At 44.2% G+C, this 21,001-nt stretch overlaps 16 protein-coding genes and 1 non-coding gene across 17 annotated transcripts; 9 read left to right on the top strand and 8 right to left on the bottom strand.

Moving 5' to 3' along the window:
- Positions 1-65: 65 nt before the first annotated feature.
- Positions 66-896, top strand: HK407_03g05900 (tatD related DNase; the record flags this gene model as incomplete). The annotated part of the gene is made up of 1 exon (XM_060420581.1): positions 66-896. One exon carries the CDS (start codon positions 66-68, stop codon positions 894-896), a length of 831 nt encoding a protein of 276 aa, XP_060277295.1.
- A 39-nt stretch (positions 897-935) lies between these two features.
- On the top strand, positions 936-1,679 carry HK407_03g05890 (psp1-like protein; the record flags this gene model as incomplete). Its single annotated transcript, XM_060420580.1, has 1 exon — positions 936-1,679. The coding sequence occupies one exon, from the start codon at positions 936-938 to the stop codon at positions 1,677-1,679; it is 744 nt and encodes a 247-aa protein (XP_060277294.1).
- Positions 1,680-1,830: 151 nt separating this feature from the next.
- On the bottom strand, positions 1,831-3,453 carry HK407_03g05880 (T-complex protein; the record flags this gene model as incomplete). The annotated part of the gene is made up of 1 exon (XM_060420579.1): positions 1,831-3,453. The coding sequence occupies one exon, from the start codon at positions 3,451-3,453 to the stop codon at positions 1,831-1,833; it is 1,623 nt and encodes a 540-aa protein (XP_060277293.1).
- A 217-nt stretch (positions 3,454-3,670) lies between these two features.
- Positions 3,671-4,003, top strand: HK407_03g05870 (ribosomal protein L31; the record flags this gene model as incomplete). Its single annotated transcript, XM_060420578.1, has 1 exon — positions 3,671-4,003. The coding sequence occupies one exon, from the start codon at positions 3,671-3,673 to the stop codon at positions 4,001-4,003; it is 333 nt and encodes a 110-aa protein (XP_060277292.1).
- A 175-nt stretch (positions 4,004-4,178) lies between these two features.
- On the top strand, positions 4,179-5,939 carry HK407_03g05860 (ABC transporter; the record flags this gene model as incomplete). The annotated part of the gene is made up of 1 exon (XM_060420577.1): positions 4,179-5,939. The coding sequence occupies one exon, from the start codon at positions 4,179-4,181 to the stop codon at positions 5,937-5,939; it is 1,761 nt and encodes a 586-aa protein (XP_060277291.1).
- Positions 5,940-5,994: 55 nt separating this feature from the next.
- Positions 5,995-6,807, bottom strand: HK407_03g05850 (putative chitin synthase export chaperone; the record flags this gene model as incomplete). The annotated part of the gene is made up of 1 exon (XM_060420576.1): positions 5,995-6,807. One exon carries the CDS (start codon positions 6,805-6,807, stop codon positions 5,995-5,997), a length of 813 nt encoding a protein of 270 aa, XP_060277290.1.
- A 466-nt stretch (positions 6,808-7,273) lies between these two features.
- HK407_03g05840 (uncharacterized protein) lies at positions 7,274-7,627 on the bottom strand (the record flags this gene model as incomplete). The annotated part of the gene is made up of 1 exon (XM_060420575.1): positions 7,274-7,627. One exon carries the CDS (start codon positions 7,625-7,627, stop codon positions 7,274-7,276), a length of 354 nt encoding a protein of 117 aa, XP_060277289.1.
- Positions 7,628-7,754: 127 nt separating this feature from the next.
- HK407_03g05830 (uncharacterized protein) lies at positions 7,755-10,058 on the top strand (the record flags this gene model as incomplete). The annotated part of the gene is made up of 1 exon (XM_060420574.1): positions 7,755-10,058. One exon carries the CDS (start codon positions 7,755-7,757, stop codon positions 10,056-10,058), a length of 2,304 nt encoding a protein of 767 aa, XP_060277288.1.
- Positions 10,059-10,136: 78 nt separating this feature from the next.
- On the bottom strand, positions 10,137-11,633 carry HK407_03g05820 (UTP--glucose-1-phosphate uridylyltransferase; the record flags this gene model as incomplete). The annotated part of the gene is made up of 1 exon (XM_060420573.1): positions 10,137-11,633. One exon carries the CDS (start codon positions 11,631-11,633, stop codon positions 10,137-10,139), a length of 1,497 nt encoding a protein of 498 aa, XP_060277287.1.
- Positions 11,634-11,878: 245 nt separating this feature from the next.
- On the bottom strand, positions 11,879-16,594 carry HK407_03g05810 (DNA-directed RNA polymerase II subunit RPB1; the record flags this gene model as incomplete). Its single annotated transcript, XM_060420572.1, has 1 exon — positions 11,879-16,594. One exon carries the CDS (start codon positions 16,592-16,594, stop codon positions 11,879-11,881), a length of 4,716 nt encoding a protein of 1,571 aa, XP_060277286.1.
- A 234-nt stretch (positions 16,595-16,828) lies between these two features.
- Positions 16,829-17,299, bottom strand: HK407_03g05800 (uncharacterized protein; the record flags this gene model as incomplete). Its single annotated transcript, XM_060420571.1, has 1 exon — positions 16,829-17,299. The coding sequence occupies one exon, from the start codon at positions 17,297-17,299 to the stop codon at positions 16,829-16,831; it is 471 nt and encodes a 156-aa protein (XP_060277285.1).
- Positions 17,300-17,397: 98 nt separating this feature from the next.
- On the top strand, positions 17,398-17,685 carry HK407_03g05790 (ATP synthase; the record flags this gene model as incomplete). The annotated part of the gene is made up of 1 exon (XM_060420570.1): positions 17,398-17,685. The coding sequence occupies one exon, from the start codon at positions 17,398-17,400 to the stop codon at positions 17,683-17,685; it is 288 nt and encodes a 95-aa protein (XP_060277284.1).
- Positions 17,686-17,825: 140 nt separating this feature from the next.
- HK407_03g05780 (ribosomal protein S16) lies at positions 17,826-18,263 on the bottom strand (the record flags this gene model as incomplete). The annotated part of the gene is made up of 1 exon (XM_060420569.1): positions 17,826-18,263. One exon carries the CDS (start codon positions 18,261-18,263, stop codon positions 17,826-17,828), a length of 438 nt encoding a protein of 145 aa, XP_060277283.1.
- Positions 18,264-18,301: 38 nt separating this feature from the next.
- HK407_03g05770 (ribosomal protein L13) lies at positions 18,302-18,793 on the top strand (the record flags this gene model as incomplete). The annotated part of the gene is made up of 1 exon (XM_060420568.1): positions 18,302-18,793. The coding sequence occupies one exon, from the start codon at positions 18,302-18,304 to the stop codon at positions 18,791-18,793; it is 492 nt and encodes a 163-aa protein (XP_060277282.1).
- Positions 18,794-18,906: 113 nt separating this feature from the next.
- Positions 18,907-18,988, top strand: HK407_03g05760. Its single transcript has one exon. It is a non-coding gene; the product is annotated as a tRNA-Ser (tRNA).
- A 130-nt stretch (positions 18,989-19,118) lies between these two features.
- HK407_03g05750 (phosphatidylinositol-4-phosphate5-kinase) lies at positions 19,119-20,033 on the top strand (the record flags this gene model as incomplete). The annotated part of the gene is made up of 1 exon (XM_060420567.1): positions 19,119-20,033. The coding sequence occupies one exon, from the start codon at positions 19,119-19,121 to the stop codon at positions 20,031-20,033; it is 915 nt and encodes a 304-aa protein (XP_060277281.1).
- A 212-nt stretch (positions 20,034-20,245) lies between these two features.
- HK407_03g05740 (uncharacterized protein) lies at positions 20,246-20,800 on the bottom strand (the record flags this gene model as incomplete). The annotated part of the gene is made up of 1 exon (XM_060420566.1): positions 20,246-20,800. The coding sequence occupies one exon, from the start codon at positions 20,798-20,800 to the stop codon at positions 20,246-20,248; it is 555 nt and encodes a 184-aa protein (XP_060277280.1).
- Between the last annotated feature and the right edge of the window lie 201 nt (positions 20,801-21,001).

The raw sequence follows: 21,001 nt of genomic DNA, 5'->3' as shown, positions 1-21,001 counted from the left end.
TGTACCTGTGGCCAAGGCACTTGTGCCTGATGCACACATTTATATGTGTCTCCAAGGTCACCCCGATGCTGATAGACATAGCAGTTAATATCACGGACAGCCAGCTGTCAAGAAACCAAGAAATGCTTGACCAAGTGATCGAAAGGGCAATGAAAAGCAATGTAATGCCTATATTTATAGGTCTGGATTATGAAACAAGCAGAAAGTGTGTCGAGCTTGCCTCCAGATACAGAACAGTGGCGACTGTTGGCATACATCCTACATCATCTCAAGGATGCTTTGATGTGTCTGGAATAGAGCACCTGATGAACGAGGATATGGTTGTTGCAGTGGGAGAGTGTGGCTTAGATTATGATCGCCTTGAATTCGCAGATGTTGCTTCGCAGAAGCGAGTGTTCCGCTCGCAGCTTGATCTGAATGGTGACTGTTACTTTTTTCACTCGAGATCAAGCCACAGAGACTTCATGGAGATGATTGGTGATTATTCGCCTCGGGGCGTTGTCCATAGCTTTACGGGAACGCATCAGGAGGCCGAAGAGTTAATAAGCAAAGGATTGTACATAGGAATTAATGGATGCTCTGTAAAGACTGATGAGGGGATTGAGGTGTTGAAAGGGTTGCCGATGGAGTCGATCCTCGTGGAGACAGACTCGCCATACTGTAAAATCAGGAAAAGCTATGCAGGATCAAAGTATGTTACAGGCTGCTTTGATGGCCAAAAGGCATTGAGGAGGAGAAATGAACCATCCTGTGTAGTACAAGTGGCGGAGATAATAAGCAAAGTCAAGGGTGTGGAATATGATGTGGTGGTGGGTGCATTAATGAATAACACAGTCAGTCTTTATGGAGACAGAGTGCAGCGCATTGCTGAATCATGGGAGAAGTGTGAATTTTGATGCATGGTATATTTTTGATTTTTGGTTACCCTCTGAAGAATGTCCTTCTGTGAGAACTGGGCCTCGCCATTTTTGAACAGTTTGTGGTCTGAAAGTACAGAGACTTGGCAGGAGAACCAGGAGGATTGGAGGATAGTGGGGACGAATCCGTTCAAGCGCAGGTCTGAGAATGCATGCAAGATAGAGCGGAAGCTGGTTGACTTTCCGATGAAGCCAATTTTTGATAGCATAGAGACGTCATTTAAGTTTATGTCGATAGCAGCAGAGAGCCATTATTACATCATACAGTTTGAGAGCAAACGCCTTGATGTTGCGTTTGTTGATGTGAATCTTGGGATCAGAAAGAACTCGTATGTGATACTGGAAGCGGATAGAGGAGAGGATTGTGGAATGATAGGTGGAGTAACTACGAAGGAGAAACTTGAAAGGCTGTTCAAGAAGTACGAGGACATTTCTAATGAGGTGCAGCCAAAGAGGATATACAGGCTAGCAACACTGCTTGATCTTGAGGTATTGGAAAGGAAGAGAAGTATGCAAACCAGAGCGCTGGAGTTCTGCAGAGAAAGGGCATTGATGAGTGGGCTGGACATGGAAGTAGTTGGATGTGAGTATCAGTGGGACTTGAACAAGATAACGTTTTATTTTGCAAGCGATGAGAGGGTGGACTTCAGGGACCTTGTCAAGGAACTGTATAGGGTGTACAAAACCAGGATATGGATGTGTGCTATAGAAAAGTCCAAAAACAGGCATCTGAACGAGCTTATAGAGTCGCATGCGTTCTGATTGTAATTAAAACCATAAACTATTTGTGTAGTAGAACTTATTATATTCATGCCAGACTCGATTCAAGAGCAATATATGATAGAGCAATTACTTGATGAGCAATGAAGCATTAGAAGATGCAAATGCAGAAACACATTGACTAATTCAAGGTTTAATTTCTGGATTCTTCGGGAGGCAGCATTATTACCTCGTTGATTCGTAGAATGCTGATAGATGCCTCTGTTGCTGCTCTGAGCGACTTCATTTTAATCATGCTTGGCTCAATGATCCCAGCTTCCACGTTGTTCTGGACTTCTCCAGTTACTGCATCAACGCCAAACATGCTATTGCCAGACTTATCGCTGGTTTCTGTGCCTTGCATCGCTAGAAGCTTAGCCACAATCTCGTTTGGATCCAGGCCTGCATTTGCTGCAAGTATCCTTGGGATCGAAAGCAACGACTCTGCATATCGGTGTATTGCAACATGCTCTTTGGAATTCACAGTAAACGAAAACTTCTCCAGCATCAAAGACAATGCACATTCGACTGCACCTCCTCCAGGAACAACAGATTTCGACTCCAATGTTCTCTTCAATGCGCATATGGCATCGTGAACAGCCCTTTGCATCTCATCAAGCAGCTGGTAATTCGCTCCTCTCAGGATTATCGATGCCATCTTCTTCTTAAGCCCTTCAATAAACACACACTCCTCCTCTCCAATCGATACAACCTCAAACTTGTTTGCGCTTCCTAATGTAGGCACATTTTCAGCACCACTCAGATCAGACATCGAGCTTAGAACCGATGTCTCGCATGCCCTGGCAATTACATCCAGGTCTTCTTTTTTGCATCTTCGGATCCCAACTATACCTGCTTCCAGCAGAAGCTTTGTGCAAAAGTCATCCATTCCTCTTGTTGTTAGCACCACTGTTGCTCCCGATGCCGCAATACACTTGATTTGGTTCGTAGTAATTTCAAGCTCCTTCTTCCTGATATCCTCCAGCTTCGACGGATCATCAACAACAATATTCACAGTGAGTGGGCTTTTGTATTTCTGCAACCCAAAGTCAATGCATAGAATCCTTGGCTTCTTGACAACCTTCTTCATGAACCCAGATGCCAATGCGCAATTCATGGCATACCCCTGCACTAAAAACGACTCGCCCATTGCTCCTCCGGGATGCTTAAGGATGTTGATATCCTCAATAGGATATACAATCTTTTTGCCTCCTTCCGATGGCTCAATACATCTCAATGCATCCACAACAATCTCGCAAAACAGCGTAGATTCCGATCCGATCACCTTACTCGATATACTTGTGCTGACAATGTTGCTCAAAGCCTTTGCACCTAGTGTAGAAATGTCCCTCACTATGCTTTTCTTGATAAACTGAATGCACTCGTTAAATGCCATCTTATACCCAGATACAACAACAGACGGATGCACACCTGATGAAATCAGCCTGGCGCCCTTCTCAATAAGGCTTGCTGCCATCAGAACAACAGACGTTGTCCCGTCCCCAACCTCGTTGTCTTGCTGTGTTGCAAGGTCAACAAGGATCTTTGCTGCAGGATCGTCCACCAGCATGCTCTGAAGAATCGTTGCGCCATCGTTCGTGATGCTGACCTCTCCTGCAGAGTTGACACACATCTTATCAAGCCCCAATGGCCCAAAACTTGTTTTTATTGCATCGTATATCCTTGCCATCGCCTTTGAGTTTCTCTCAACGGCCTGAACTCCAGTGTAGCTTTCGCCACCGGAGAAGATGTCTGCTGTAGAAATCTCCTTGGCCATTCAGGGTCAAAAATCCATGTGATTATTGCGCATGAAGATGCAGCAGTCTTTCTCTGCATGCAATTGCTTGAAATGCAGAGAGTGCCTACTGGCCTGCTCAATCCATACTATTTGATGTATGCATAAATACTTTGGCGTTGCAGTATCATAAACAGTGCATTGATGCAGAGCATGCAAGACATCCACAGGTATTTGATCACGAAAAAATTTACCCCGAATGCCATCCAAGATAGTAGAAGGCCAAACGGTGGAGATCACTTTGAACTTGAGAAGAATAGCATTTTCTGTCCCGTCAACAAGGAAGGCGCCTGGTGCAATAAGAAGACTGAAGAAGGAAATCCAGAAGTACTTTGGAGAGAAGATCGGGGTGGTTGTTACTAAGGAGCTCAATAACTTTGTGTTTTCGAACGGAAAAAGGAACATTCCTCCGAAGATCCGTGTGCGAGTCACCAAGAAGACATGCGAAAAGGATGCAGAGAAGCAGATACTGCACACAGATCTGGTGATCGTCGGATCGTTCAAGGGCTTGAAGGAGATTATTATCGATTAATAAATTGGTAGTGTTGCTATGTTGGTTGAGCTGTGGCTCTGAAGCCGGTGACTGTGCTTTGGAGCAGTGAATTAATACGACGGTGTTTATGCTGTATGAATGAAAAGAAGACGGATCAATAGGATTTGTGTTGTTGTATGAAAAAATTATTGAGGAACCCCTTTAAGGAAGTGCAATGATAAGATCGAAGCCTCGTAATAATCTGGTTTATGGTGTGGGAGAGATTTTTATGAAGTATGTTTTCAACAGGACGTATCTACTTTTGATGCTGTTTCCGATCTTTGGAATGGCCGTTATGGCAAATGTTTTGTATGCGAAGGTTGCCTCGAGTGTTCTTTCTGAGATTGCAGATCACATTGAAATGAGAGATCTGGGCGAGAACACGCACATTGTATACAAGCTGCTGATTTATGGGATATTCGCAGCCCTGTTTGAATATTTCCCGATATTTTTGGCGGCATACATTGTACAGGACATATACACCGATTGCTACCGCGATGTTTTTTTTGAGTACATATCGCTGGACTACAATGTATTCCACGAGGTGTCACCTGGGGATCTTGAGGGCCGAATAAACAGAAAATGCAAGGCAATTGGAGACGCTATTGATGTGGTGATTCCAACACTGATGAGCTCGACGATATTTATTGTGATAGCAATGGTGAAGATTGTGTCCTTTGGGTCTGAGAATGCACTGCTGTTTCTTACGATTCCTCTGCTGTACATCTCGACAACGGTCTTTCTGACATCGAAGCGGAATATTATCCGTGGAAAATACAATGTTGCAAAGAACAAGTCTGTGAAGAAGCTGAGCGACATTTTGAACAACTACGAGGTGGTTAAGTCTTTTGGGCTCGAAGAAAGGGAGTCGAGTGTGTTCCACTCAACGCTGAATGATAGGGTAGTGCAGGGGACACGATACAGTTGTTCTGAAAACATCATTACGTTTATTCAGAAGCTCTGCTCATTAGCTCCGCATGCTATGATTTTATATCTCAGCCTGAACAATATGACTTTTATGGACGCAATAACATTGAATGGCCTCCATGCGATTCTTAAGGAAAGAATGACCGAGTTTGCTCGAGAGTTTGTGGAGCTTTATGAGAACTACTATGACTATTCGAGCTCTACGTATGAGAAGGAGGAGGACATGCCTGAGCAGGTTGACATCGAAGGGTTTGGCGATAGAATAGTTTTCGACGGCGTCGGAGTTAATAGAGGAGAGAAGACCATACTGGAAAAGGTAAGCTTTGAGCTGAAGAAAGGAGAAAAGCTTGCGATTGCTGGCCCAAACGGAGCAGGTAAGTCTACGCTTATCAACGCTCTTCTGAGGTTTTTGGAGTATTCTGGAAAAATACTGATTGATGGTGTTGAGATGAACGAGTATAAGAGAAAGTCGATCAGAAAGCTGATAGCATATGTGCCGCAGGACAATTGTGTGATTGATGGCACTGTGCTTAGAAACCTGAGATATGGCGATTGGAGTGTGTCTTTGGAGAAGGTTAAGGAAATATGCATGAAGTATGGAACACACGAGGTGTTCAGTAGTCTTGAGGGAGGATACTTCAAGCAGAGTGGACAGCAAGGGTGTGAGCTGAGTGTCGGGCAGAAGCAATACATGAGCCTGATGAGGGCAATAATCAAAGACTCGCCGATATTTATCCTGGACGAGGCAACCTCTGACGTTGATCAGAAGACAGAGGCAGAGTTGATTGATTATATAATGTCTGTTTTATCTGACAGGACAATAATCATGATTGTGCACAACCATGAGCTTTTGAAGAAGTTCGATAAGGTGCTGTTTCTAAGTGGAGGGACAATGAAGGGATGCGGCAGTATCAACGAGCTGCTCAAGACGTCTGACAAGTTTGTTGAGTTTTATCTCGGAGAAGATGATCTCTCTGATACTGGGATCCAACCACAGGAAGGGTGTTGATAGAATTTGACAATAAAGACTTTGATAACAACGGTGTTTAGTATGCATGTGTTTTCTATGCTTCTAGGCGCAAAGATTCGACCTCGTAGTCGTATACAGACAGCCAGTATTTGTGTGCCATGATAAATGTACAGAGGATGAAGAAGTGATAGAAAAACAGGTTGTCGAAGTATCTGTTTGTTGCGATGCCTATTATTGCAGATCCAACAAACAGAAAGACATTTGCAATTGTGAAGCATAATAGTGAAATGAAAAGCGTTCCAAATGCCCAGACCTCTCCGTTTCTTTTCTTGAGCTTCTTCAGCTGAAGAAGTATATACAACGAGAAAAACAGCATATTCAGAACAATCAAGGGAATTGATGCAAGCTGCTTGTTTGAAGCACTCAAGCTGACAAATACCACAGTGCCCATGCCTACTGAGTATATTGCAGTTGTGCCTCTCAGCAGCGTGGCGACTCGTATTCCAAAAACACCCATGAACATGTCAATCGTGATGCATCCTAAGAACAACACAAAGAATGCAGATGTATACAGTGACACTTGCAAGGTGGTCAGAAATAGATGTGCTTGTTCAGAAGCCGAATATCCAAATCCCACAAGGAACGCTTCTATTGCGGTTGCGCCGAAGTAAAGATAGAAAAATGTAAGCATTTCTTTGCGACCTATTGAAGAGCATAGTGCTTTTACATGCCCCATCATTCTTCTTGTGGATGCCATGGCTATTATCAAAATAGTCAATGTTGTTGGTGACATGATGGTGAGGCTGGCGATCTTGTAGTTTCTGCTGCTGTTTTTGCAAACCTCCTCACTTATGTATCTACAGCTAGGCATGCTGATTTCGCTACATACCCTGTCAACCACATGCATTCTGCTGTAAACAAAGCGAATTTATGTGTGCAAGCGTTTATTGAGCATAAACCAACCCCATCGAATGACAACTTCTACAAGGCAGGATGTTCAAGCACAGATGGACAGCACAGATGAGCTATTTGATGAGCTTAACAGAAAGATTGAGGGCATCCGAGGAAAGCTTCAGAATCTGCAAAAGAAAGTCAAGGAAATGGACGAAAATATTAAGAATATGCAGTCTTCGGACATGGTTGCATGATAGATCATGCAGGTGCCGTTATACTTTACTTATACAGAACTATTAAAAACCCGATGAGTCTATCATAGCATTTAATGTCTTCAATATTTATCCGGCAGTATGTGCATGTGCGATGCTGCATACATTGAGTATAGCACGGAATCTCCAAAGCTATTGTTTGGCTTGCAGTATTGCGTAGTGCTTATTGCAATGTATTATTGCCAAATCACTGTTTAGCACGAAGGTTTATTTTATATTGTTGATGTCTTCCTGAGCATCCCAATTGCTTGCATACTGCGCTTCAGCTTGATCCAGAGAATGCTTGAGATTCATAAACATCTCTACATTGACCTCCTGGCGTACAGTCTTGAATCTATCGTGTACAACCCTGGCTTGTAACGGAACTATCTGACTTGTTGGATTTTTCCACATCGACATGCATCTGAACAGTTTTACTTTTGACTTGCTCCTTATACACGCGCGCTTGCCTTCTGCGGCCTCATCCTTTAGCCTTGATGCTCGCTTACACACTACCCTCAATGGATCCGGCTTTACAATCATTTGCTCATTCTCTGTGTTGTTCATCTTTCTGGTGCCCATGAGCAAATCAATGGGATGCATTAAAATTGCACGTATATCCGCACATGCATTCTCTGCATGCTTAGCCGGCGTGTAGATTGCCTGTGCAATTGCCAATGTTTATACATAGCATTAAAAACATGCCCATATGAGAGCAAAAACAAAAGTGTTTGCTCCACTCAGTGAACGGCAGCTTCTTGAGGAGATGAGGGATTCATTTGACAAGTCGCCAATTGTCACAAGAAGTGCAATGAAGGCAATCAACAGCCTTGTGTATATGCTGAGCGTGGCGAGTATGAGTGAGGCATCAATCAAGGAGGCATACATAACATTGCTGAAGGGATTCCAGTCAAAGGACATATACCTGAAGGCAGGGATGTATTCTGCTATTGAAGAGCTATCGAGGCATTTTGACGAAGGACTGGTTGCGGCGAATATATTGATGAACGATCTAAACGGCAAGATTCCCGATGACATGAAGGCAATGGCGTTAAGGACGCTGTTTTGTATTTTACCTGCAGACATGATATATGACTTTGGAAAGTATGTAAGCCAAGCATTTGTGTCACCGAGTGTGGTAAGGCGAGATATGGCAGTGCTTGTATCGTGCAAGCTTCTGCGCGACGGGTTTTGTGAAGTGAAGGAATGGATTGACGATGTAGACTCGAGCGATGATTCAATGACGAGCTATCACGCAGCGAGATTTTTAATGCAAACAAGAAAGCTTCGTTTTGGCAGTGTTGAAAGCCTGCGAGGGCCATCGGGTATTATTGGTGCGCGAATGGTAGTGGAGCAATCGAAGAGTGGGAATCCAGAGGCACTGGGGATGCTGAGGAAGCTGCTGGGGTCAAAGTACGGCGACGAGATGGTGTTTATTGAAGCAGCGAAGGGTGTCTGCATTATTGGAGAGGAGTATGCATCTCAGCTTGTTCAGCAAACAGTTCAGTCGTTGAGGATATTTCTGAAATCAACAAACATTGCGCTTCAATTCAGCGCAATGAGGATCATTTCAAGTCTTGCGCTAAGGTATCCACATAAGGCAGCAATTGCCAACAAAGAGGTTGAGGATCTGGTGATGGTTGAAAACAAGACGATCTCGATGTTTGCAATTACATCTTTGCTAAAGACAGGAACAGAAGAAACCATAGATAGGCTTGTGAAGCTGATTCCAGGAATGGTTGTGGACATGAGCGATGGGCTTAAGAAAATTGCAATTGAGACACTAGAAGCACTCAGCAACACATTTGAGTCGAAGAAGCCAGTGTTTATTGACTTTTTGTCCAGTGCGCTTTCGCAAAAGAGCGGGCTTGAATTCAAGAAGTATATAGTCGGAGTTATTAGCAGAGTAGTGTGCAGTGATGATGTAAGGGAGAAGGTGCTGGAGTTTCTGTGCACGTATGCTGAGGATTCGCAATACTATCAGATAACACTGGACATTCTTGGGATATTTGGCCGAGAAATCCCGAAGTCGAAGATGCCTGGAAAGTATGTTGTGCATGTTTTGAACAGGCTGATTTTGGAGAATAACCACGTGAGAGCAGCTGCGTTGCAGTGTCTGTACGACATATCGCACGTGGTATCGATTGAGACGGTCGAGGGTACCTTGAAGAAGAGCCTTGAAGATCAAGATGAGATGGTGAGGGGTATTTCGTTGTTTTTGCTGCGGAACTTGAAGCTTGCGAAGTCGTGCCAGCCATTTCTGCTTGATGAGCTTGGGGGCTTGAAGGAAGCAGTTCTTGAGCAGCTTGGGCAAAAAGAAGATCCCGAAGAATGCAAGGATAAGCTTTTCATTAAGGAATGCAGAGAAGTGGCCCTTACTGAAGATGCTTCTGATGTTAGAGTGGGAGTTGCCAAAAGGATGTATGAGAGCAAGATAGTGCTTGCATTTAGTATTGAAAATATGGTGGAGGAGATCCAGATATGCAATGGGATTCTAAGTTTTGCCACAACAGGAGCGAATGGCAGGAGTGAAGGGTGTATAAATATTAATCAGATAGTATTTGGAGAAGTTAGGACATTTGAGACCGAATGCAGTGTCGAGGAGGGATGCGTAATCAACGGAGTGCTTGAGTACACGATGTGTGCAGAGAAGGACATATCTGAGACGGAAACAGATTCCGTAACGCTGAAGCCATTCCAGGTGACGATTTTGGACTTTGTAAGGCCAGTGGTGGTTAAGAATGCTTCTGAAGTATGCAAAAAAGCAGTGTTTGGCTTGCAGGGAGATGTATATGCTGCAGGAAAGAAGATACTTGATCTGCTGAACATGAAGATGATTGGGCAGGACGTGTCAAACAACACCATGGAGATGCAGCTTACCGGGCAGTATTACGAAATACCTATTGAAATTCGTACAAGCATTACATACAGTGGAGTTGCCTGCAAATGCATAGTTGATATCTATTGTAACGACGAAGAGGTGGCATCAAAGATCACTAAACTGTTTGATTAAACAATTCAGCATAAGCTCCAAGCTCTTTTCTTTATCTGAATGATGTTAGTGGAGATAGAGTTGATCTGTATGATGTTTTTAATGATCGATGATTGGAAGGTTTCCATATACAATGCTGTCATCCAGGACAGATCCATCGGGGATACATATTTTGCTTTTATCGTCAGCCAGGATTATGACGGTTCCTTTGAGAACAACATTCTTTCCAAAAATAACATCTCCACTGACAGTTAAGGCATCGAGCTCAAGAATATCCGGTATTCCCTTGAAGCATTTTTCATAATCCTCAATTTTTGAGAAATTCTTTCCAAGCAGCTTTACTGTTGGGAAGGCATTCTGATTCTGTGTGCGGGATGGATTCAGCTTGATCGATCCGTTGTTTTCGATAAATAGATTGCTTTCTACAAGGAATAGATCTGAGCATGTCTTGACAGGCAAAAACCTTGAACGAGGAACAACCACACCACACGAGTTTGGAAAGTACTTGATTGCAGATCCAATTGCAGTCTCAAGTTGGATAACCGTCTCGTCATTCATGCTCTTCTTGTTTTCAATGATGTCAAGATCAAGCAAGCCCTCTTCCAATCGCTTCTTCACGTCCTTCAGGTTGATCCAGACAGAGTTTGTGTTGAAAATCTTGAATTTGCGGACACTAGTGAACTCTGACTTCTTACTGGATGGAACCTGTGCAATCTCGAGTAGTCTGAGAGCCCCATTGTACTCTATCAGCGTCCCGCCCTTCACATCTGCACGTGTCTTGTCTGTCACCTCCATGAGGAGCCCAAGGTTATTGCTGGCAAAGTACTCCAGCAGCTTCAGATCAACAGTGGAGGCCAGGTTGTCGATGTTTGATACAAACAGATACTCGTATCCCTCGGCAAGCAATTCCTCAAGCATCCCGCTCTTACTCAATGAGTAAAACAAATCACCATGGCCTGGAGGATACATCCCTTTGTCGCCGTACTCAGGAGGCACAGGAAGAAGTGTTTCTGATAGTATCCTTGGGAACATGCTCTGAGAAAATGTTTTGATGCCATCGTACCTGAATATGATCTTCTCGGTCATTTTCTTTGTGTTAAACGAATTCATCAGAATCAATGGAACATCTGTCTTGTATTTGGAGTTCAGATACTTTATCTGCTTCACAACAAGATCAATAAAGTTCTTCCCATCCTTCACTGTTATTGCACTTTTTGGCCCTACACATCCCATTGTAGTTCCAAGCCCTCCATTCAGCTTGAGCACTGCAAGCTTTTTTAGCAGCTCTCGCGACCTGTTGGTTGGCTCAGATAAAGATTCATATCTGATGATTCTGTCGTTTGGCGACCTAACGTTCTCCCACACAATCTTTTCGTTCTTCGTCTCAAGATACCTCTCAAACAGCCTGTAGAACTCATCCAGATCTTCGGGCGCTTCGTGTGTTTTCTTCTGCACTTCCAGTGTTTCCTTCATCTCCTTCAGAAGCTTGCATATGCACTTCTCATCTATTTCTCCCCCAACAAACTCTTGCCCTTCGCCATCATCTTCTGTAGATGCCATTGAAACAATATTCTCTTTTTTTAAGCTCTCCTGCATACTTCTGTCCGCATCGTGGATTATATATCAGCTTGAACTCATCCCATTGGTATATCTTTGCTCTTTTGAATCAATTCGCAGCTAATATCTATTCAATCGTATACAGTAATCGCATTTGCATCCACCAACCGTAGAATTCATATATTCAATAAGATGGTGAAGGCCACCAATAATTTACATTTACATCGAGATCGAGATGTTGTAGTAAGATATATAAACAACATCATGCATTTTATTATTGCATTTCAAAAAGGATGGCTGTTCTTCCTCTTTCTATCTCCGTCTTGGTCCTTACTTTTATTTTTACTTGCAAAACTTGGTGCCGTTACTGAATAAGCAGGACTGGTTGGTGAGTATGCCGGACTGGTAGGTGAGTATGCCGGACTGGTAGGTGAATAAGCAGGACTGGTTGGTGAATAAGCAGGACTGGTTGGTGAATAAGCAGGACTGGTAGGTGAATAAGCAGGACTGGTTGGTGAATAAGCAGGACTGGTTGGTGAATAAGCAGGACTGGTTGGTGAGTATGCCGGACTGGTTGGTGAATAAGCAGGACTGGTAAGTGACATTCTCCCCGCCATGTCTCTATTATAGCCCATATCAATATGCATTGGGCTCCAAGCACCGCTACTGATCGAAAATGAGTCTGACATCGGAGTGTTTATCACCGGTGTGGCAGGATCATTCGCCTTAAACACGGGATTTGCAAGTGGAATCGCCTTGTCTAGCTTGTTCATATCAAGCATAATCTCCACGTTTCCCGTCCCCATGGGCGCTAACTGCCCCATCATTATGTTTTCTGTTATTCCTTTGCAAAAGTTCCTTTCAGATACTAATGCTGCATCGAGCAGAATCTCCACCGTCTCTTCAAACGAGCTTCTCTTTAATGCTCCCGATCCCGTCTTGTTCACTCCATGCCTCGTAACTCCACATAGATATCCTCTCATAGTCATGACATCAGCAAGTAGGCTCATATGCCTGTAGTTAACATACGATCCATTCCCATCTATAACAAGCGCTAGCTCATTCAAAATAGACTCTCGTGCTGCTTCAATCCCAAGCGTTTCTGCAATCTCAAGCATATCGTTAGATACAGTATGTTTGCTGTTTATTGCAGGATGCCCTAGTATCTTCGATAGACACACCCCATCAGTCTGCAGATACCACTCCTTCCTCTCCTTGTCTTCTGTTATGTACACTTTCTTAACATTCTTGTACCCTCCGAATTGCTGCTTTAGTAGTGATTCAAGACAGTTCATGTAGAAGCTCAAGCACTCTTCAGAACTCTTCATCATTCTTATCCTCACCACCATATCCACCGCATTCTCATCACTGCAGATCACATGTGCATCGCTCTTTATGTTCCTTCGCACTGCTCCTGCAACTTCCTCAAGGCTGATTCTCCTGCCAACAACCTTGGACCTATCAATCACAAGCCTGATCAGGTACGGTGACAGCCCTAGAAAGTCTATCTCTTCGTCAGGAAACTCAAAGTATGCCTCTACAAAGTCTCTGTCTTCGGCAATGTCCGTGCTTGTCACCTCTGGATCATAGTAAATCTCAGAGCACATGCATAGATCTTTGATGCTCACACATTCAATCTCATTCTGTATTGCCTTTGCACTCTCAACACTCTTGCAATACCCTCCTTCAAGATATATCCTCATAGACGGCGTCCTCAGATTCTTCGTTACATTGAATATCTCCTTCAGCCTCGGCACCCCCATAGTAACGGTAGATGCAACCCCTGCAAGGTGAAACGTGTTCAACGTCATCTGCGTAGCCGGCTCTCCTACAGATTGTGCTGCCAACGTCCCCACCATTTCATTCGGCGTTATCTTCGCCTTCATAATCTTAGACTTTATTTCCCCAACTACCCAGCTAAATGCCTCTGTATCAAGCCTGTGCTCAACCAGAATCCTCTTTACATTCAGATTGCTTCTGATCAACACATTCAGAATCTTGTTTGACGTCATCAACTCCCTTTGCGCACTAAGTATATAATATGGCGACACATCCCCGGCATTCATCTCAAATATCCTTTTTGCTGTGCATATAAGTCGTCCAAAGTTGCATGGACTCATCACTGACTCATTATACATCCGCTTTACTCTATAGTCGCTCTCAATATCCACATCTCCTATATCCTTAATAGCAGGCCCTTCAAACACCTCCTGAACGAGCCATTCATACTCCTCATCCAGCTGCTTCTGAAGATCAACATCAGAGCAAAGCATCTTGTACACCTCACTCGAAACCTCAGATTCATTCACCCTAAGCTCCTCTTTCCCAAACATGTCAATATAGTATCTTCGCCTAAAGTTGCGCATCTCAACCTTTTGCGCCTCAAGAAACGTTGCATCAAACCCATCCTCCCCATACTTCAGCTGATACACAAACCCACTTCCACTCCTTACACTCTCGTCTTGCCTCACTATTGCATCCTCGAGTGCCTTTATCAGCCTCCTTTGTATGTATCCTGTCTCTGCCGTCTTAATCGCCGTGTCAATCAGCCCTTCTCGCCCTCCCATTGCATGGAAAAAAAACTCCTCAGGCCCCAGCCCGCTCAAGTAGCTGTTCTCGACAAACCCTCTGCTCCTCCCTGTGTAGTCGTCCTTCACAAAGTGCGGAAGAGTCCTGTGCAAAAAGCCAAACGGAATCCGCTTTCCTTCCACATTCTGCTGCCCTACACATGCACTGACCTGTGAAATATTGATAAAAGACCCCTTAGACCCTGCAAGAACCATCGTCTTCATGTTGTTATTCCCACTAAGGCTTCGCTGTGCACTTGATCCGCTCACGTCTCTTGCCTTATTAAGCACAAGATTCAACTGGCTCTCAAAGCTTTCCTTCATCGTCATCCCAGGCATCCTTTCAAGCATGTTCTGCTGTGCATTTCTTATGATCACAGCGACATCGTCCTTTGCCTTGGCAATCGCCTCCTTCACCATCTTCACCGTGTTTGCATCCGCAATCGTATCTCCTATCCCAATCGAAAAACAGTGGATCCCCGTCACAAATGCATTCACCATCTTCTGAACACCGTTGAAAAACTGCGCTGCCCTTCTAGGCCCAAAATCATTGAAAATAATGTGAATTAGCCCTCCCTGCACTGCTCCTGCTGCCTTCTTGTCAACAATTCCAGAATGGATAATCCCATCCTGGATCCGCACAATCGTGTCATTTGCATTTTCTTTGTCCTCTTCATTGTGCTCAGATGATAATCCAGAATAGTTCATACTCGGTAAAATAAAGCTCAGTACTTGTTTCCCCGTCCACAGCCTCTTTGGCTTGGCTATGCTCGGCCTTGCCATAACCTTCATAATGTCATACTCCTTCGTCCTCTTGAACTCTGCTCTTGCACTCTCCCCAACCGGCATGTCATCAAACTGAGAGTCCACGGCATACAGCAGCGACATCGTCTCTCGCTCATCTAAAAACGTGTTTCTAAGTGTAAGCAGCCTCAACCCCGTAAGGGTGTCCTGAACTATTCCCATAACAGGCTTGTTCGATTGTGGCGATATAATCTGGTTCGGCACAAGAACCAGCTCCTCGAGCTCAGACTTCGACGTATAGCTCTGCGGCATGTGAAGATTCATCTCGTCTCCATCAAAGTCTGCATTATACGGCGACGTAACACTCAGGTTCAGCCTGAACGTCTTGTTCTCCATAACCCTTACATAATGTGCCATCATAGACATCTTGTGTAGCGACGGCTGCCGATTGAACAGAACCACATCTCCAGACTGCATGTGTCTCTCAACAATATATCCCTCCTCAAGCCGTATATCGCTTCTGTTGAAGCTGAGGTCGATCTTCTGCCCATCTGATCGTATCACGTAATTCGCCCCAGGATGCTCGTTCGGCCCCATCTTCACAAGCTTGTTCAGCTTGTCAATGTTGAACGACGTCACCTTCTCAGGAAATGTATGTATCTTCGCCACCTCAACTGGAACACCGACTTCCTCGAGCCTAATGTTTGGATCGGGCGTTATCACCGTCCTTGCACTGAAATCAACTCTTTTCCCCATCAGATTTCCTCGTATCCGCCCTTCCTTCCCCTTCAGCCTTGCAGATATCGACTTCAACGGTCTCCCACTTTTTTGCAGTGCCTGTGGTTGCCCCCCAATGTCGTTGTCGATCAATGTTGCAACATGGAACTGCAGCAGCTGCTCATAGTCGCGCACTATGTGCCCAGGCGCTCCCTCCTGCTCATACTTCTTCAGATACCCATTCGACTTGATTATGTCTGCAAGCTTGTGCGTTAGGTCATCTTCTCCTCGCAACGACCCTTCCATCACAATAGATGGCCTTACTGTTGGTGGTGGAACAAGCAGCACCGTAAGAATCATCCACTCAGGCCTACTATACTTCAAATCAAATCCCATATATTCGCTGTCTGCATCGCTTATTTTCTTGAATATGCTGTATACACGCTCTCCATTCAGCATCACCTTCCCTTCTCCGCTTTCTTCTCCTTTCATGAACGCCACAAGACTTAGCCCTTCCTTCTTTATCACCGGCTGCTTGTTTCCACACCCCGTTCTTCCCCCATCCACCATGTCTCCCTCGCACATGCCTTTTGTCTTGCAAGCATTCCACACCCCATTCAGCATGGCCTTGCCTCCTGTCTTTGCAATCTTGATTTTCGAGCAATAAAAACAAACACACTCCAGAACCTTCTTGATCTTCGATACATACCCAACATGAAACATCGGCTTTGTCAACTCAATGTGCCCAAAATGCCCTGGGCATGAAAAACTGTCTCCTCCACAACTCTGGCACAGATACATCCTGTCGGTAGTTCCCATTCTCAGGTCGATCAGCCCCCCTGCCTTGGGCACTCCATTCTCCATGACCTCTGGATGCGTCACCAACACAACACTTCCGTTTCTTATCTCCTCCGGCGAAAATAATCCGAACTGTATTGACTTGATCTGCTTCTTCGCCCTCTCCTCGAACATTATATGGGTCTGTGCTTATAAATGCCTTTAACACATATTTTTTTGCAATGGCTTGTGCTCGAATCGATGTGCAATAACACAATGCATTCAACTACACATACCCTAAGTATGTCGATGCAGCATCAAACATATTCGGTAGTGTGCGAATCCTTAAGCATCATCATAAAGTAATTGCTGTATACGTGAGATATCCAATAAATTGCTCAGTTTATTCTAGTTGCTCTCAGCAAGCATTTATTCCTCAGACGACATCCATCCAAACTCCTTTTCTATCTCGCAAGCTTCCTCAGGTGACATGCCATGGCCCATGCCAACAAACCTCCTGAGCTCCTCTGTTGTTTTGTGCTTTATTCTTTCGGCAATAAGCTTACAGCAAAGCTCCAGAAGATATGGATAGTCGAGGTAGTTTGCTCCATTGCATATGCCTAGCAAATGCTCGTCGTCGTAATTCTTAAAGAAGTCAAGATCATGCTGTTTGAATCTGATTTCGAGCGGGCTGTACTTCTCAGATAGGTGTGAGGTGTCGAGTTGCATATATCCGTGGATTGTTTTGAATACCTGCGAGGAAAGCTGTATGCATATTGGATAGCTGCATGCAGTTGATGTGCATACGTTCTTTATGAGCGTGCTTTTGTATGCATACTTGCATTCTATGTCAAATACATCGCCATCCCGTGTTTTTATCTTGACTATTGCTGTTTGCATGTGAGCGGGGAGTTCATGATGGCTGGAGATATCACATGTGTTGGCTCCATAGCATTGCATGGCATGATGTGCTTAAATTCAATTGTGCATTAGGGCATATGGATAGAAGAACAAGGATAGGAATGGTTGGCGACGAAGAAACTCTGTTTGGATTCCTGATCGCAGGGATAGAAAACACAAACGAAAACCCGAATCTTGTGTATGTCACATACGATACACCTGAAGAAGACCTGAGGAAGAGCTTCCGTGCGCTTACAAGCAGGGATGACCTTGCAATGATACTGATATGTGATTTTGTAGCCGAGAGAATAGAGGATGATGTAAGCAAATACAAAGAGACAATCCCTGCAATACTTATTATTCCTTCAAAGTGTAAGCGCACATAGTGTGCAAGTATCAAACAGCATTGCAATAAACAACTGATGTAGAGTTTTCAAACATACCTTGAATATTCGTAGACAGCACATGCATCATTCTGCTTTGCCACTGTTCTGTTTGTTCATAGCTTAGAAGAAGACGATTTATTTCAACGATATGACTTCTGATATCTTGCACGAGCGCCAGGCCCTCCAAACTTCTTTGGCTCCCTCTTCCTTGAGTCACAGACAAGGCTGAACCTGTCAAACTCCATCAGCCTCTTCTGGATCTCCTGCCTCTTCCACTCCTCGAAGTACGTTCCGTAGAACGCAAGCACAGCCTTTGCAAATGCCATCCTGACTGCATATACGCGAGAGACACTTCCGCCCTCCTTGCATGTTATGTCGAACGACAAGTCCCTAATGTTTGCTTGCTCAACAATGCAGATGATTTCCTTGAGCTTTGCAGACATCAGGGAGTTTGGGAGAATTGCAAATGGCACCATGTTGACCTTTATTGAGAACTCTCCGGTCTGTGTGCACACACAAGTGGCAACGGCCTTTTTCTTCATACCTTGAGTAGTAATTGTCTTTACTAGTCTACTCATTGCTACAGGGCTAAAGTGTTTGCAAAATTTTAACCCCAATGAAAGGTAATCATGCACTGCCAAACAACCACTTCAGGAAGACGTCATTGAAGATAAAGGTGCATCATGACCCGGAGACGAAGCAGAAGCTGATGAAGCAGAAGCGCCTCCAAAAGGCAAAGATGATGTATCCGATGCCGCTGGAGAAGCTGAGGCCGATAGTGAGGTGTCCTACGGTGTGCCACAACAGGAAGGAAAGGCTGGGAAGGGGCTTTACGGCAGCAGAGTGTGAAGGAGCAGGGATCGACTATAGATACGCCAGGAGGCTTGGGATATCGGTTGATTTGAGGAGGCGAGATGAAAACAAGGAGGCAATGTGCAAGAATGTCGAGCGAATTAAGGAGTACATGAGCAAGATTACGATACACGAGAGTGTGAGAGAAGCAAGGGAGAAGGGTGCAAAGCTGTTTACAGATGTGGTTATGCCGTATGTGAAGCCTGATTTGGTTGTCCATAGCATTTCGAAAGAAGAGATTGCGTCATATGAATAAATTTGGGTTTATTTATGATTTTAAGGAAGTGTAGTGTGTGAAGTGTGTGTGTCGATGGTGGAGCTGAACGTGTGTGTTGTCGAATGAATAATAATATGCAATCTGGTGCGCGGGGTGCTGTGGCCGAGCGGTCTAAGGCGACGGATTTGAAATCCGTTGGGGTTCCTCTCGCTGGTTCGAATCCAGTCGGCATCGTTTTGCCAACGCGTGAAAGCACATGGCAAGTCCTTCTTTGCAGAGCAATCCATTATATGCGTCTACATCATTTATTGCGTAATCAAATCCAATCTATAAACATTGTTTGTGTCCGCATCCAGCTTTTGGTATGGAAATGCATCTGAGCAATGCTGAAACGCTACTGCATGCATTGTACACAATCGAAAATGCTATGGAAAATATGCCAATGCTACCTGATCGCCATCTTCTTCGTATTGGCGCAGATGTTGTTGAGGCATACAACATTCAGGACTTCATTGCAGTGCGCAAGGCCAGTGGGATCGCTTCACTAGGATGCCTTGGCAGCCAATGCATTATAAACACACAGATACAAGGTAGAAGTGGCTCGCTTGTGTTCTTTACTGAGGATTCCAAATACGCCATAAAGGCAATCAGGAAGTCTGAGTTTTCCTGCATTCGCCAGATGGCTCCTGACTACAGCAAATATATTCAGCAAAATCCAAACTCGTTGCTGTGTAGGATACTTGGATGCTACAGCCTCAAAACCCGCACGTCTACAGAATACTTGATCATAATGAAGAACATAGTTGAGGGATGCCTTACGTCAGATGTGAAGCATGCTGGTGAGGTGTATGATCTCAAGGGCGTCAATGTATGCAGGGAAGGACAATCAATTCAGAATCTTAAGGAAGCAAACTGGATCAAAAACAACAAAAGGATCGATATATACGGGAGCAGGGCAGTGCTTGTATCGCAGATGAAAAACGACCTGTTGTTTTTGAACAAGCATAATGTTATGGATTACAGTCTTCTTGTGTGTTTCAAGCCAGTGCCAACTACTACAGAGTATGGAGGGCCTTGCTTACAAAATGCAGAGAATCAGACGCAGCATGCAAGTGATGTGCATTTTGGAATAATTGACATTCTTACACAATGGAATCTGAGAAAAAGAACAGAAAGATTACTGAATGTGCTGTGTTGCAATTCTTCGAGTTCCTGCATTGATCCAGATGCATACATGATTAGATTTCTTGCAATGGTTGAGTCTGACTTTTTATGGTGATTGCAGCTGTTCACTATAATCCACAATCATGACCCAATCCTATCCGGCATTGCAACGCTCACACTGAACATGAAGAGAATGAGGAGATAATATAATAAGAAAATAATAGAATAGCAATAGCAATAGAAATAGTCTACCACAGAACTCATGATGAATGGTGTGTAGGTCGTATGCCAATAAACATATGTCTGCTTACAATGTATTGAATTGATTTATTTATGGACTTTCTGACAGTGTTTGAACCAACCAAACTTTGCAGACTTGCCGTGCTTACTGCTTCCCAGTGCAATCCACTTATCACATACTGTGCAAAAGCTTTCTGTACGGCATCCAACAGATCTGATCTGTGGTTCTGGATATTTCACTCCTCTTGAATTAATCCCATGCTTGTAGTTCATATGATACCAGTAGCTGCTTGTCTTGAGCCTAAGCCATGTCTTGCATATTTCGCAGTATCCTTCTCTCAGCATTCCAATGCCGCGGATCCTTACAGGCTTGTAAATGTCTGTGGAGTCTGGCAGATCATCCACCATTAAATCGCTGTGAATAGGTGGATCGTGGTACAAATCATTATGCAATGGATGCAGCTGCTGGCTGCTTCTAGTATCTTTGTGCTGTTCAGTAAAGAATCTCTCGATCTCATAAATGTTTCCGAGCTCAAATGCATCGTGGAAATCCAGAGAGGCATCTAATACAGCAGAATCGAGCATGAGGAAGTCGTCCAGATAAAATGCATTGCTACCTACTCCCATCTGTGCTTCATGCATGCTTTAGTATAAATGCATGTCTTTAGATTAGAGTTCACCTACGCGTACAAGGATCGGCAAAGTATATACACGGTATGAATGATATGCATGCCATTGTAAATGAACAGCTATGCACAGCCACAGCAGTACTGTAGTTGAGTGAGAAGGATTGCACTGCTACACAGCATAATGCCATGTGTATTATCTCGTGGCACATGGCGT

Source organism: Ordospora pajunii, assembly GCF_021821965.1.
Source record: "Ordospora pajunii strain FI-F-10 chromosome Unknown Cg_03, whole genome shotgun sequence".
Classification (NCBI taxonomy): Eukaryota; Fungi; Microsporidia; family Ordosporidae; genus Ordospora; species Ordospora pajunii.
Note: the sequence above shows the minus strand (reverse complement) of the source record. Positions and strands in the feature narration are given on the sequence as shown.